Raw genomic sequence first — 14,845 nt, forward strand, 5'->3', positions numbered from 1 at the left:
TTGTTCATTCTCTTGCTCATTGTCATGGCTCATTTTTTTATGTTTTAGCGTAAGAGTGTACTTTGACTACTATGTGAGGGCAAGTCGTTTGAGCAGTTGTGGTGTTGTCATTTTGACCACATGCTACTCCCTCAGTCTTTGGTTTCATGCTTTGTCATGTTCATCTGTACCCCCTCCACCTCTCCTGCTCCTCTCTCATGAATCCTTTCTCAATCTCCCTCTTTTCTCTCTTGATATTCCCCTCTTCACCCCCTCGTGTATCCACCTCAGGCAGTTCCACGCAGCCCTGGAGGACCTGAATGAGGCCACCCTCCTTTGCCCTAACAACCGGGAGATCCAGCGCCTGCTGCAGAGGGTGGAGGAGGAGTGTCTTCAGTTCGAGGAGCAACAGGAGCTGGACCCTCCCCCATCCCCTCCCAGAGAGCAGGCCGCGCCCCCTCCCCAGTCCCTGGAGCCAGTGCAGGACCTGTTTGAAGAGGACGAGGACTACCTGGAGCAGGACCTAGAGAACCTCCCCATGGGCATGACTCCTGAGCCCCACTCAAGCCACTCTGGCCTGCCCCTCATCCAGAGCCTGCCCCCCTCTCCGTGCCACCGCAACTCACCCTACCTCTCCGGAGACCCCTCCATGGTCCAGGCTTTCGAGCTGCCCCCCAGCCCCACTTCCATGTCCTCCCCCACGCGCCAAGGCTACCAGTCCACCTCCCCGTCACTTTCCCCAACACACCAGAGCTCCCACTACCGGCCCAGCCCTCCGCACACCTCCCCAGCACACCAGGCTTCCGCTACGCCGTACAACTTCAGCCCACCACCTTCGCCTCTCCGCCGGGGGCCTCAGTACCGCGCCAGCCCCACCTCAGAGAGCGGAGGAGGTCTGTACCGGCCACAGTCGGCCTCAGCCCGCTACCAGTCGGAGCAGATACCCGGCCGGCCGAAGTCTCCGCTGTCTAAGATGAGCAGCCAGCGCTCCTTCCAGCTGCTCTCCCAGCAGCAGCCTCCCCAGCAGGGCCAGTGGCTGCAGCCTGCCAAGGCTCAGATCGTACGCACCAACCAGCCCAGCTCCGCTGTGCACTCCAGTGCTGTGCTGGGCACCAGTGCCTACAGCCAGATGGCCCACTCCATGAGCACCCGCCTCCCCCCCGACCTGGCCGAGCTGGGGGACGGGGTGAATATATACCCCAGTGCCCTGGAAGGGAGGCCCACGCTGCAGGTGCAGGCCAGCCTCAGTGCAGGAGCACTCTACCAACATGGTGGGATCCAGATGGTCCCAATGGAGGACGAGCTCCCCCAGCGGCCCTCTTCAGCTTACCGGCCTGGAGGTCCGCGCTATGGCCAGGCCCCCCAGATCAGTCGCAGCCAGTCGGCAGCGTACTACCCTGTCTCACCTCAGATGGAGATGGAGTTAGAGATGGAGCACCAGGCGGCGCTGGGATCACCAGAGAACCCCCACGGCCTGCGCCGACCTGTCAGTGCCACCAGCGCAGAGCCAAAGCCACACGCACCCACTCCCCGGCCCCTCATGCACTCCCAGAGCGTAGGCCTCCGCTTCTCCCCCTCCAACACAAGCCTGGGTGGGGTCTCTGCAGCTAATCTAGCCCCAGGCTTCCGAGGCTCCACCTCGGCCCAGCAGATGGAAATCCCTCTACAGCTGTCCTACGAGGATGGTAGAGTCTACTGCGACGACCTCTCGCCTGTGTCTCCTCCGCAGGGCAGCGACATAAGGGTGGTGGGAGGCACGTACCCAGACAAGGCGCTCCGCTCCAGAAACACACCTTTCATGGGCGTTGTCGACAAGACGGCGCGGACTCACCAGTACCTGCCACCGCAACCGCAGACAATAGGGCGCTCCTGGGCCATCTCTTCCCTGGACACGGTGGTGACAAGCTCCACCACGTCTCCAGGGAACATTGGCCCTCAGCATGGCTACAGCCAACAGCCCAGCCTGGGACACATCGCCTACTACAACCGCACCAACAACGCCCACAACGGACACCTCCTGGACGATGACTACTACCAGCCGCCAGCTAACAGCTCACGGGACGGCAGGGCAGACGGCATGGGCCGCGTGAGCCAGGCGCCCACCTACCCAGACGTCAAGGTGGCCCGGACGCTGCCTGTGGCCCAGGCCTACCAGGACAGCGAGTACATGCAGAACTCCAGGGACAGGCAGGGCCCCACGTCCCCTATCAAACCAAAGAGACCTTTCGTGGAGTCAAACGTGTAGGGAGGGAGAGGACTGATAAGCCTGCAGATATTTTAATTTGGAATGACTTAGAGACAACCCCAAGGGTATGTGATGAGACTGGGAAGGCAACACTACTGCAGACAAACACATTTAAACTCTCCTCCCATCCATCTTCTTTGCCTCTGTCCTTCACAGCCATTTACTATGGATGAATACAAGAAAGCCTAAAACTGCAGTTTGCCAGGTGAATCCAACACCTCCAGTACTCCGGAATATGTTGGCCTTCTGTTTGCAGAGTAGTTTGTATAGTCAGTGGAGGGGACAGGGATGATCCACAACTTTAGGAACTGGAGTCTGTTGGAAAAGCATGTAGGACTAATACCACACACCCTGACCTGGAAACCTCCAGATCTCAAGCAGGGGAGACTGCTGCCTGCCGTTTTCTCCCTGCCCCTCAATGCCTGTCCTGGGATGGTCACACTCAAGCCATGAGCACTTCCCTGCTTAACCTGTTGAAGTCCAAACTCTCAATGCCTTCTTCAGAATAACTCAATAGAAGGCCGCCCTTCACTAAGACCATGTTCTCTGCTGTAAATGTGACTGAAAAGAGACTTCAACATACTTGTATATAGGAAAAGCAACAAAAAAAATGTAATATTTATCATTTAAGTTATGTTTGTAAAATACATTATTTCCATTGGATTGTGTTTTTTTTTGCTCAAGAAGTGACATGCAGCAGGCTTTGTGAAGCTTTTGGGAAACGGGCATTTCTTATTTTCCAACAACTTGAATGTTTCCTTTTACAGTTGAATTATCTCTACCAGCCAAAGCTGCAGTTATTCAAACATAACACTGTACTACATGCAGTTTTAGCCACTAAAGGGTCAAAGATGTTGGCAGCATGCACACATGACCCAAGTGGTCATTGAAGGACTAGTTTTATCCGTCCACAAAATGCTTTCCATAAAACCAATGGAAATTAGGTGGTCAGACGTTGTCTTCAATATAGAACAGAAATGGGCCCAAAGCTAATATTTAGGTTAAGGATGTAAACAGAGTTATCAATTGTTGTAGTCAGCCTATATATTCAGAACCATCCAATGTCTACATTTTGGTTACACTTTCATGAAACTAGATATGTTCTGAAGAAAGTGTCAAGACTAGGCTACATAACATGGTTGGACTAGATTATGATCTATCTATAGAAGGTTGTCAATTGTGATGGATTTCATACCTTTGATTTGATGCAAGTCAATGCAACACAATTACAGTGCAGTTTGGTAACACCCTTTGTCCTCTACTGGCACTTAGTATTAACAACAATCAGCTGAAAACAGATACTTCTCTTAGAGGAACATATGAATCTGAAGTTTACATTTTTATTTACTGTTGTCTTCAATCTTGTCACTTAAATGTCAAACATTTAGACGAACAGTTTTATTTATAAATATTTTCTGTGTATTGGTGTGCTTGATTATGTTTGGTAATAGGTGGAGGCTCTCCGATCGGTTCATAAACACTCCAACCAGGACGTTAAAGGAAATTAATGAGCTAGTTGAATGGATGCACCTCTGATATTAACAAAAGGTTAACCCTACAGCTGAGCCTGTTGCAGGAGGGACTTGTCAATACCCTCTGTCTGAGTAACACCCAAAATAACATTTATTTTCAAGAAACTTTTTTTTTTTATATATATAGTTTGTGTAAATAATTGTACATGCTGTGCTGCATAGAAATGCATGTTTGTTCTCTGCTTACTCCCATGCTGATATAAACATGTAATATGTTTGTATAGCAGTTTATCAATATTTGGAGAGGGAGGCAGAGTACAGGGTGGGGGAACAGCCATCTTTTTTTCTCTTGGGCTTGCTGAGCAGAGTTCTGTAAATTGTCTGTATATGTGAGTTGTGGCGTTTTGAAACGAGAAGGTAATAAGAAACATGCGTTTTTAACCCATTGTAAAATGTACTTATTTAAAAATGGTTACCACTTCAAGGAAAATAAATGTGGGTCGGCTCCTTTACTTTTAGCTTGTTCACACCATCATCAGTAGCGACGTCTCTTAAACACGTTCACACAGACTATATCAAACAAAGCACACCCCAAAACACCTAGAGTCATGCATCTTTAATAAGTTATAGGAAGGCAATATAGGTTTTAATAAGTCGGTCAGCAGTACCTATTGTATAGAACAAGTTACCACAAGTGAAAATAGAGGTAGCGATATTTAATCTTAGTTACATTATGCTTTAAACTGATTAAATGTGAGGACAAGTAGATGCTTCGAACAATACATAACATTCATACACTAAGAATATAAACAGACAAACATGGATGCAGCATATTGTACAATTAAATCCAGTTTGGCACACATACTATAACGCCCTTCTATTACAGTAGCTCTGCGCATTTTACACTTATCACAGAAGCATAAAGATATTTACTGAATCGACCCCTTAGCCCAGATAAATGATCCCGATTCTGTAACCCCATATTTTGCAAATAAGATCAGATCAATTGAGCCTTCATTTTAAAAGGATCAGATCCTACAATATTAAAGATCACAGAATCTGGATTTTCAGTGCTTTGAGAAAGCCTACACCTTGCCCTCTACTGGACAGGTCATGACTACTACACTGTCATAGTGAAACACATTAAAGTAACTAAGATGAATTGTCTGCATATCACAAAAGAACATGCATTTATTTGACACCTCTCAATATAACTGACCACATACCTATACTGCATCGATTTAATGTAAGAATGTTTAAACCTCCCCACCTTAATTACATTGAAATGTCTTGGTTGTAGTGCCGTTCACCTTTCTAAATCCACGTGTGATCAAGATTGTGAAAATTTGCCATTTAGCAGATGCTTTTTATCCAAAGCGACTTAGTTATGCGTGCATACATTTTAATGTTTTTACATATGGGTGAACCCGTAATGCTCTACGGAGTATCCTAATCACTACCTTTGAGGATTGGGTATTTCAAGACAGAAAATTACCCAATGCTAAGATTTAATCTGATCAGAAGAACTGGGCCCTGAATCTATTGGATAGGTTGTAGCAGGTTTCCCAACCCTCTCCTAGGAGGTAACGTTTCACATTTGTTTTAACTGGCACACCCGATTCAATTAGTCAGGTAACCATCGAGCCTTTGACTAATTGAGTCAGGTGTGCTTTAGGGTTAAAACTAAAATATATAACATCTGGGTGGGTCCGGGGAGACTGTTGGGGAAACCCTGATTCAATGGTGAAAATTCAACCCAGCTAAATCTAAGGAATGGTGAAGAAGCTGCTTCAAGAGTGCCTAGGGGTCATTTAGAATTCAACCCCAAAAATCCAGGCATCGTTCAGTCACAACTTTGTGCATACTTTTGATCCTTTATCATAAATTCAATACTATTTTGTCACAATGAACACCCCTGAATGAACTGCAACTTCTAAATGTATCACAAGCTCTAAAGTCATGGAAGTTGTTTGTTAAAAAAGGAGTAACTTCCAGTATAACCCTGCTGCCCTAGATGAAGGCACAACTAAGTGGCTTGGACACATGGCTTTGTCCTCACTGAACACTTAGCAAAGGCTATTTTGTTTAAGAGATCTAATATGGCACTTTTGTGATGGCTAATCTGTGGCAGCAATCAAATACATTGGTCAAATCAATCCTGTCATACCTCCATTTCACCACAAGGGGGTGTAGAACTGCTCTTGATGTGACATGAACTAAACATATCAGCCAGATCTCCAGCTGGACCTGGAGAGATACTGGGTGTGCAGGCTTTTGTTCCATACCAGATTTTTTTTAAATAAAAGCCTGAGCACACGGTAGCTTTTCAGACCAGAGTTTTTCCTGGTTTAAGGCGAGGTGGGGCTCCCTCCCCCCTCAGTCAGGGTCTTAAAGTGTACAGATAAGGCCTCCTCCTCTGGGTGCGGGGGTCTTCTGAAGTCCTCCCGTGTCACCACGTAGCCTACCAGAATCCCAAATGCTACTAGCAGCAGTCCCAGCATGTTACCAAGGATCCCCTCTGGGACAAACTGTGAATATGTGTGCCTGGGAAGAAAAAGGATTTCTATATTATATCAATGGAGTTTCTGTTGTGATACAGTACAGCCTAATGTGAATTAACATTTGTAAAGAATCATTAGTTATAATATCTGTGTGACTCATCAAGGTGACCTTAAGCATAACATATGGCACCAAACAGGAGAATGATTCATAATGTGCAAAGACTCAATTAAAATCAATGTCTGACCACATTGTCATAAAGATAGCCCAGACAGCAAAATCCCAGCTTTCCCCAAACATACCCTGTACAATAATTAACTCCCCTATGATTTAGCAGGGTAGAGCTGGGTAAAGTAGTAGCACTTCATCATCCAGTGACAAACACACCACTGACTTGAACATCTGGCACATATCCAATTGGTAGTTAGTCGTCTCGTCGCTGCACCTCCCGTATGGACTCGGGAGAGGCGAAGGTCGAGAGCAGTGCGTCCCCCGAAACACAACCCAACCAAGCCGCACTGCTTCTTGACACAACAGCCGCTTACCCCTCGGAAGCCCGCAGCACCAATGGGTCAGAGGAAACACTGCACACCTGGCGACAGTGTCAGTGTGCACTGCACCTGGCCCGCCACAGGAGTTACTTGTGCACGATGGGACAGGAACATCCCTGCTGGACTAACCCGGACGACGCTGGGCCAATTGTGCGCCGCCCCATGGGTCTCCCAGTCGCGGGCGGCTGCAACAGACCCTGGACTCGAACCCAGAATCTCTAGTGGCACTGCGATGGAGTATCTTGCACCACTCGGGAGGCCCACCAAACTACTTTTCACCCAATAATGATGTGCATTTTAGCATGCCATTTGCATACATTTCTTCATTGTATGTGGTGGTAGTATATTGGAACTGAGCCCCTGCATAGTAATACTCACTGGATACTGAAGAACAATTTCTCTGAAATGCCCAGTAGGCAGGTGGCTAGGGACATGGCGAGCATGGCCAGCCCAAAGAAGACATGTAGTGGCAGGTACCAGCTCCGCAGCGCCATTAACATCCCAGGGAAGAGGAAGAAACCAAGCCCCATCAGCCACTGAGGGAGTAGAGGATCAATGTTATTAAACGATTATGCCTATTAGAATGTAATTTGAGAGCTACTGCCTGTATACAGCTAGGTTCTCAGTGCAAACAGTACATTAATTGGTATTCTGATACAAGGAAAAAGTTTAAATTATTAGCTTGATTTGTGTGTGTGCACGTGACTGCATGTGTGCACAGAAGGAGAGGCGAGGGCTGACCTGTACACAGAAGAGAACAAAGGTGAGCATGCCACACCAGCTGTGGAGGGAGTACATGTTGGGGATCTTGTTATGATTATGGAAGTCAAACACAGCTACGATACCTGAGGAGATACAATGATACATGCTGTCAATCTTTCCCATTCATTTTGTATAGAACAATGTTGATCAATTATGAATTTACCTGCCTCCGAGTATGGATATTATTTACATGATGACACTGCTTGCAAACCAAATGTTTCTTGAGTCAGTAAGGATTGCCTGAAGCCCGATTTCAGCGTTTAAACTGACGACCAGTTTGGATACACCTGCCCGTTTCCATGACTACTCCAGACCTCAGTACAGGACGCAGGCTACTGCGATTCAGCTTTAGACGACCCATGCCGCACCACTGATTTGTGGTTAGCATGCACAGTCTCATCTTACCTGTGTTCATAACCTACTATGTTTGTAAAAATAAATAAAAAGACCTTGCCAGTTCCCTGGGAGCCTCACCATCTCTAGCTAACTTGAACTCACAAAAGAATGATGAAAAAAAAGGTCTAGACTTTTTTTTTTTTTTTTAGGTCCTCCAATCCGTATTGGCGTTGCAAAATCCTAATCGGTCGACCAAATTCAGACACACAAATCATTATTTTGTGAGTTAAAGTTAGCTAGAGATGGTGATGACAATTACAACAATACTGAATGAACACTTATTTTAATATAATACAAAGAAAATGTTCAATTTGGTTTAAATAATGTAAAAACAGTGTTGGAGAAAGTAAAAGTGCAATATGTGCCATGTAAAAAAAGCAATATTCCCAGGTAAGAAGTTTTAGGTTGTAGTTATTATAGGACTATTCCTCTCTATACCATTTGTATTTCATTTACCTTTGACTATTGGATGTTTTTATAGGCACTATAGTATTGCTAGCCTAATATCGGGAGTTGATAGGCTTGAAGTCAAACAGCACTGTGCATGAAGCATTGCTAAGTGATGGCAAATGCAGTAAAGTTTGAATGAATGCTTACGAGCCTGCTGCTGCCTACCACCGCTCAGACTGCTCTATCAAATCATATACTTAATTATAATAAAAACACAGAAATACGAGCCATTGGTCATTAATATAGTCCAATCTGGAAACTCATTTCAAAAACAAAACATTTATTGTGAAATACGGAACCGTTCCGTTTTCTATCTAACAGGTGGCAACCCTAAGCCTAAATATTGCACAACCATCAAAGTTATGTCATAATTACGTCAAATTAATTACAGTCTTTGTTAAAAAGAAATTGTCTTCACACAGTTCGCAAAGAGCCAGGTGGCCCAAACTGCTGCATATACCATGGCTCTGCTTGCACTGAACGCAAGAGAAGTGACAATTTCCTAGTTAATATTGCCTGCTAACATGATTTCTGTTAACTACATATGCATGTTTAAAAATATTTTAAAAACACTTGTGTATTGATTTTAAGAAGGGCATTGATGTTTATGGTTAGGTACATTTGTGCAACGATTGTGCTTATTTCGCAAATGCGCTTTTATTAAATCACCCGTTTGGCAAAGTTGAAGTAGGCTGTGATTCGATGATAAATTAACAGGCATTCCATTGATTATATGCAACGCAGAACAAGCTAGTTAACCTAGTAATATCATTAACCACTAGTTAACTACACATTGTTATGTGAAGACTAAACGTATCTTGTAAATAAACAATGTTAACTAGCAACTTAGCTTAGCTCCTTGCAGCCACAAGATCCTTTTGATGCTGCACTCACGTAACAGGTGGTCAAGCCTGTCACGCAGTCTCCTCTCGGATTGCAATGCAAACGGAGTCCAAAAAGGCTGATTTCAAGTTGTCATAACAATTGGTAATCTGCCCTAATTAATCGGCTTGGCCGATTAATCGGTAGACCTCTAGTCTGAATGACTGATCTGGCCCTAGAGAACCTATTTATGACCCTCCAATAGTTAAGTCCACTTGTCTTGCGTGGTGGGACAAACATGTCTGTCTATATACACACACACACGCATATATTCAACTAGCCAGCTTAGTCATTTTATATATACAGTAGCTACAACTTTAGATTAGTTTAGAATGTTTGGGTTCAAGGGGAAAGGGCCAAAACAACAAGTCTTGTCCATAGACAGACACCCACACAGGCCTTACCCACTATGCTGATAATGAGGGCGAGAAGGTGGAGCACAGCATGGAGAATCTTGACGTTGCGTTTGCTTTCATTCCTAAATACTCTGTACACCAGGATCGCTGTGAGAGAAACAATTCTGGTTAACATTCACATAAGACTAATCAAATAGAATCATTTCCACAAGAAGATAATAAAGTCAAGCCTGTCTAAATATACAGTGGTCCGACTTAAAACAAAATACTGCTTTTGCACCTTAATCTGCTGTAACCATTTAAAAAGGATAGTCATTACTTTTGTCATAGTACCATAATCACACCCAACATGGCACCAAGGGCAATAACAGGTATGAGGCTACAAAAGAAAGGGTGAATCAGGGTAGTTATGGGGGTGTTTTAGTCCCAGTGAGCTTGAGGTGAAGGTTAAGTAAGGTGAGGCTCATTCAACAAGACCACTAATGCATTTTCACAAACACTTGACAAGTAGCTGCCACCAAGGTCTCAGCAGCACATAGGGTTGGTTAGCATAAAAATGTTACAGAAATGCTATGAGAACAAACTGTTCAACTGAGTTTTTCTATTATTACAATTATAAAGAAATTATATTAACCTTGCAGAAACACTGAAACAATGTTCCAGGCAATTGTATTTGCTGTCTGTCTCCTGATCCCACTAAGGACAGCTGGTTCCCCTGGAGGGTGTTTTCATCCCAGCTCCATTTGGACTGACCGCTCACATTAAGGTGTAAGTGACCTTTACTGTTTAATGTCCTAATTAAATTGTTGTAGCAAGGTTAGGAATAAAGGAGGCTACAGCTGACTTAACAAGCAGCTATTTTATTTTACAAAGGAGACTTAATTTACATTGTCAATGGCTGAATAACTTATTTTTCTCATTACAATCATGAGTCAGGGATCAATGGAAAACCCTTTGAAAACGTTTGCTTTCATTGCAACTGTTTTCCAGTAAGTGTTTATCATAGTACTATTTATGGGAACAAATCCCTGCATTATTAATATCTCTCACACAGAAGGGGAGAAACACAACGGCCTAGAAACAAACAAAATAAAGTCTCCTCCCACCCTAATAGCATTAGGAATGTATTCCTGTTGCAGTGTGCCTTCAGGCCTGTGCCCTGTGTAGCATTAGCATCACACTAATGAAATAGGTCAGAAGACCCCTGGGCTAACAGAGCAGACAACTGCCATTGTGGCTCAAAGAAGAGACACTGTGCCTTCAGGCCTGTGCCCTGTGTAGCATTAGCATCACACTAATGCAATAGGTCAGAAGACCCCTAGGCTAACAGAGCAGACATCAGAGAAGACAACTGCCATTGTGGCTCAAAGAAGAGACACTGTGGCTTCAGCTTTCCTTTGTTCATCTACCTCCATCGCTACATGCTACCAGTAAATCAAATTGTATTGGTCACATACACATATTTAGCAGATGTTATTGCAGGTGTAGCTAAATGCTTGTGTTCCTAGCTCCAACAGTGCAATAGTATCTAACAATACACACAAAACTAAAAGTAAAATAAGAACTATTAGGACGAGCAATGTCGAGTCTGGTGTGTGTGAGATACATATACACCGGACTCGACATTGTATATATGTATGATGGGATGTGTAGACAGCATATGGATAGAATAAATAGTATATCTGAAGAATACATTGATATTAATAGTATATTTACAGCAATAGTTAAATAGGATAGGCCTTGATTAGAATACAGTATATACATATGAAGTAGGTAAAACAGTATGTCAACATTATTAAAAGTGACCAGTGTTCAATGACTATGTACATAGGACAGCAGCAATGGAGAGCTACTTTATTCCTCTACATTACCAATTCGATCACTGGGACAATGAGCCATTAATTGAGGCGATTTATAAATAGGAGTTTTAAATTCCTGGAGGAATGGTTTTAATTCTAATTTAAGTTAGTTTAATTCTACCCTACCATCTCCATAGAGAAAGACCAGGCCCAGGACCATGCAGAGGGGATGTACATTGAACTCCTGTCCCGAACCGTCCCAGGCGTAGCCTCCGTGATAGCTGCCCATCCACACGCCCGTGATCACCACACAGGCCAGGCCCAGAACCTGAGTCCCCCCCACGTACCACGGGAAGGAGCCCAGGCCTTGCACGGCCCGCTGAGGGCTATCGTCCATGGTCTGTCTTGGAGGGGGAGGAGGGATAGAAAGAGGGGGAGAATGATAGTTTAGTCCAGCGGTTCAAAAAGGTATGTGTTATGATGACTAGTTTCCTGACTTTTTCTGACTGAACCAACCAGGAAATCCTCCAGGCCCATGTCAAGACCCACCTATATCTTTCTGAAAAGACCTTGGACTCATGAACAAAACCTGTGATCTGAATCTTTACCTAGTCTTACCAGTCAACACCCTAAAGGAGTCAGAGAAATAACCAAATATTGGATCAGTCTAGTCATGTCTCCGGGATTGAGATAAACAGAAGCATCCTCTTCCTGCGCTGCTTCTAGGCTCATGTAATGATGTGCGTGTTTGACTGCAGAGCGCTACACTGGGGAAACTCACATCCATGTGAAAAACACTTGCATTGCTAGGTGTTTGCTCTTCAGTTGAATAACAGTTTGTTATAGGCTATGAGTATGACTGTTTAGTCAACGTGATTGTGTATTCAGTTGAATATTTGTTATAGGAGTATGACAGCGTTTTTATTCAAAGTGTGTGTATTCAGTTAACATTGTGTTGCTTAGCCTACACCACCTTGTTTTTTACTAGATGGTATACAGCTACAGAGGAAAGTGACTTTCGTAGGTAAGGATAACTTATGCAACAGGTTAGGAGAATTAACCTAGCAGGTTAGAATAATTAGGTTAAGAAAATAGTTAACTAATAAGCTCTCCTAACCTGCTACGAAACGTCAAAACCCTTATTTTAGGCTACCGATTGGATTTGAGACGGATGCATGTCAGAAACAAGAACCAAATATCGCGCATGTTGTGATTAAATGTACTCAAACTACTGACAAACAAAACACTATTTATAGGCGATCCTCGACTATAATTTTGGATACCACACGTCTAGGAGCTCTATCCTACCATACAACTTCAAGCGCAAACATCGGTAAGGTAGGACATGTTCCACTTACCGTTTGGTCCGCAAATAACCTGCTTTCCCAGCAAGTCTGAGAGGGAGTGGAGATCCTTGTTCCGCTCCTTTTGTGTGTTTTGGAATGATTTCTAGATACGCCTACAATTTTCGTAGTAACCTCATTACTAAAGAAACGCAATAAAGTCCTATAGCCTAGGCTTGCCACTAAATATTTCACAATACGCTTTCTTACTCCTCACGCGCGCTTCACAAAAACGTCGCGGGTGGGTGGATCTGTCGACTAGTCGTGACAGAAACAGTGGCGCAGCTAAATGTTGAGTTGACAGAGAAATACGTTATACACTCCCTCTCTCCCTTCAATTAGCACCAAACATAGAGAAGGGGGGAGCACAAACAGCCTTCAGAGAGTATGACGTCTGGCACCGCACTGACGAAACTGTCCAAAGGTCTATTACCTTGGCTACTCAGGGCGTTCTTGCAGATGCAGACCCGGCATTGAATCAAAGCAATTCATTAAAAAGGCATAATGACCAATTAGTTGACTGCTTTAATTGATATTGATGCATATTGGATAAAGATGGGCTGTGCGATCTTGTCTGCTCGTTTAGACTGACAGCACAATTCTGAACTTTTTAAGCTAATTGGTCTTTTGAAAAAAAGAGTTGACGTGAAAAGGTCGGATGTGATTGGTCAAAAGATCAATTAGTGGAAGAAACTATCAGAATTGGTCTGCCTGTGTAAACGCATCCTAAATCAAATCAAAATCAAATCAAATGTATTTATATAGCCCTTCCTACATCAGCTGATATCTCAAAGTGCTGTACAGAAACCCAGCCTAAAACCCCAAACAGCAAGCAATACAGGTGTAGAAGCATGGTGGCTAGGAAAAGCTCCCTAGAAAGGCCAAAACCTAGGAAGAAACCTAGAGAGGAACCAGGCTATGTGGGGTGGCCAGTCCGCTTCTGGCTGTGCCAGCTGGAGATTATAACAGAACATGGCCAAGATGTTCAAAAGTTCATAGTTGACCAGCATGGTCAAATAATAGTAATCACAGGCAGAACAGTTGAAACTGGAGCAGCAGCACGGCCAGGTGGACTGGGGACAGCAAGGAGTCATCATGTCAGGTAGTCCTGAGGCATGGTCCTCCGAGAGAGAGAAAGAAAGAGAGAATTAGAGAGAGCATACTTAAATTCACACAGGACACCGGATAGGACAGGAGAAGTACTCCAGATATAACAAACTGACCCTAGCCCCCCGACACATAAACTACTGCAGCATAAATACTGGAGGCTGAGACAGGAGGGGTCAGGTGACACTGTGGCCCCATCCGATGGCACCCCGGACAGGGCCAAACAGGAAGGATATAACCCCACCCACTTTGCCAAACCACAGCCCCCACACTACTAGAGGGATATCTTCAACCACCAACCTACCATCCTGAGACAAGGCCGAGTATAGCCCACATAGATTTCCGCCTTGGCACAACCCAAGGGGGGGCGCCAACCCAGACAGGAAGATCACATCAGTGACTCAACCCACTCACCCCTCCCAGGGACGGTATGAAAGAGCCCTAGTAAGCCAGTGACTCAGCCCCTGTAATAGGTTTAGAGGCAGAGAATCCCAGCGGAAAGAGAGATAGCCCAGCTTTGGATGTTTGTGTTGAACATTAAAGATGCAGGAAAGAACAGTTTATTTAATTAAAGTAGGCTAATATTTCAAAGTAATTACTAATATTTCAAAGGAAGTTTTTGCCCACGCTGCATGTGGCTATATCCGTCCGCTAATACATGACTATTAAAGGCCTACTTTTATTAGAAAAAAATGTATCCAAAAAATATATTTTTAGATATATATTTTTTAATTGTATTATTATTATGACTTTTAAGGTGGTGCTGCAGCACCCTCAGCATCCCTACATCCTGAGGCTATAAACATATGGTAAAATATGGTGGTAGATCTTTAATGTTATTGGGCTGTTTTGCTTCCACACATGAACTTTACCAAGTACCAGGACATTTTAGCCAAAAACCTGGTTGCCTCTGCTAGGTAGAGGCCAAGTGGACAATCCAGCAAGACAATAACCCCAACCACTAATCAAAATCCACAAAGAAATGGTTAATTGACAACAAAACC

The 14,845-nt window shown here is 44.3% G+C and overlaps 2 protein-coding genes across 3 annotated transcripts in view; one reads left to right on the forward strand and one right to left on the reverse strand.

Annotated features, from left to right (window-relative positions):
- The window catches only part of LOC115110400 (protein TANC2-like), a 152,474-nt gene extending 148,262 nt beyond the window's left edge, over positions 1–4,212 (forward strand). The window contains exon 27 of the mRNA XM_065010153.1: positions 271–4,212. Within this exon, the coding sequence (XP_064866225.1) occupies positions 271–2,224 (1,954 nt within the window). The 3' untranslated portion in view covers positions 2,225–4,212. The remainder of the gene's footprint in view (positions 1–270) is intronic.
- Positions 4,213–4,297: 85 nt separating this feature from the next.
- Positions 4,298–12,945, reverse strand: LOC115110401 (transmembrane ascorbate-dependent reductase CYB561-like). Of its 2 annotated transcripts, none has more exons than XM_029636015.2 (6): positions 12,750–12,945; positions 11,578–11,791; positions 9,641–9,739; positions 7,488–7,591; positions 7,125–7,282; positions 4,298–6,240 (listed from the first exon to the last, which is right to left on the reverse strand). In XM_029636015.2, exons 2-6 carry the CDS (start codon positions 11,786–11,788, stop codon positions 6,045–6,047), a joined length of 768 nt encoding a protein of 255 aa, XP_029491875.1. In that variant the 5' UTR covers positions 11,789–11,791; positions 12,750–12,945; the 3' UTR covers positions 4,298–6,044. The 2 variants fall into 2 exon arrangements, with proteins under 2 accessions (XP_029491875.1, XP_029491874.1); XM_029636014.2 differs by having other exon boundaries at positions 11,578–11,795; positions 12,750–12,846.
- Between the last annotated feature and the right edge of the window lie 1,900 nt (positions 12,946–14,845).

Source organism: Oncorhynchus nerka, linkage group LG26 (assembly GCF_034236695.1).
Source record: "Oncorhynchus nerka isolate Pitt River linkage group LG26, Oner_Uvic_2.0, whole genome shotgun sequence".
NCBI classification, from domain to species: Eukaryota; Metazoa; Chordata; class Actinopteri; order Salmoniformes; family Salmonidae; genus Oncorhynchus; species Oncorhynchus nerka.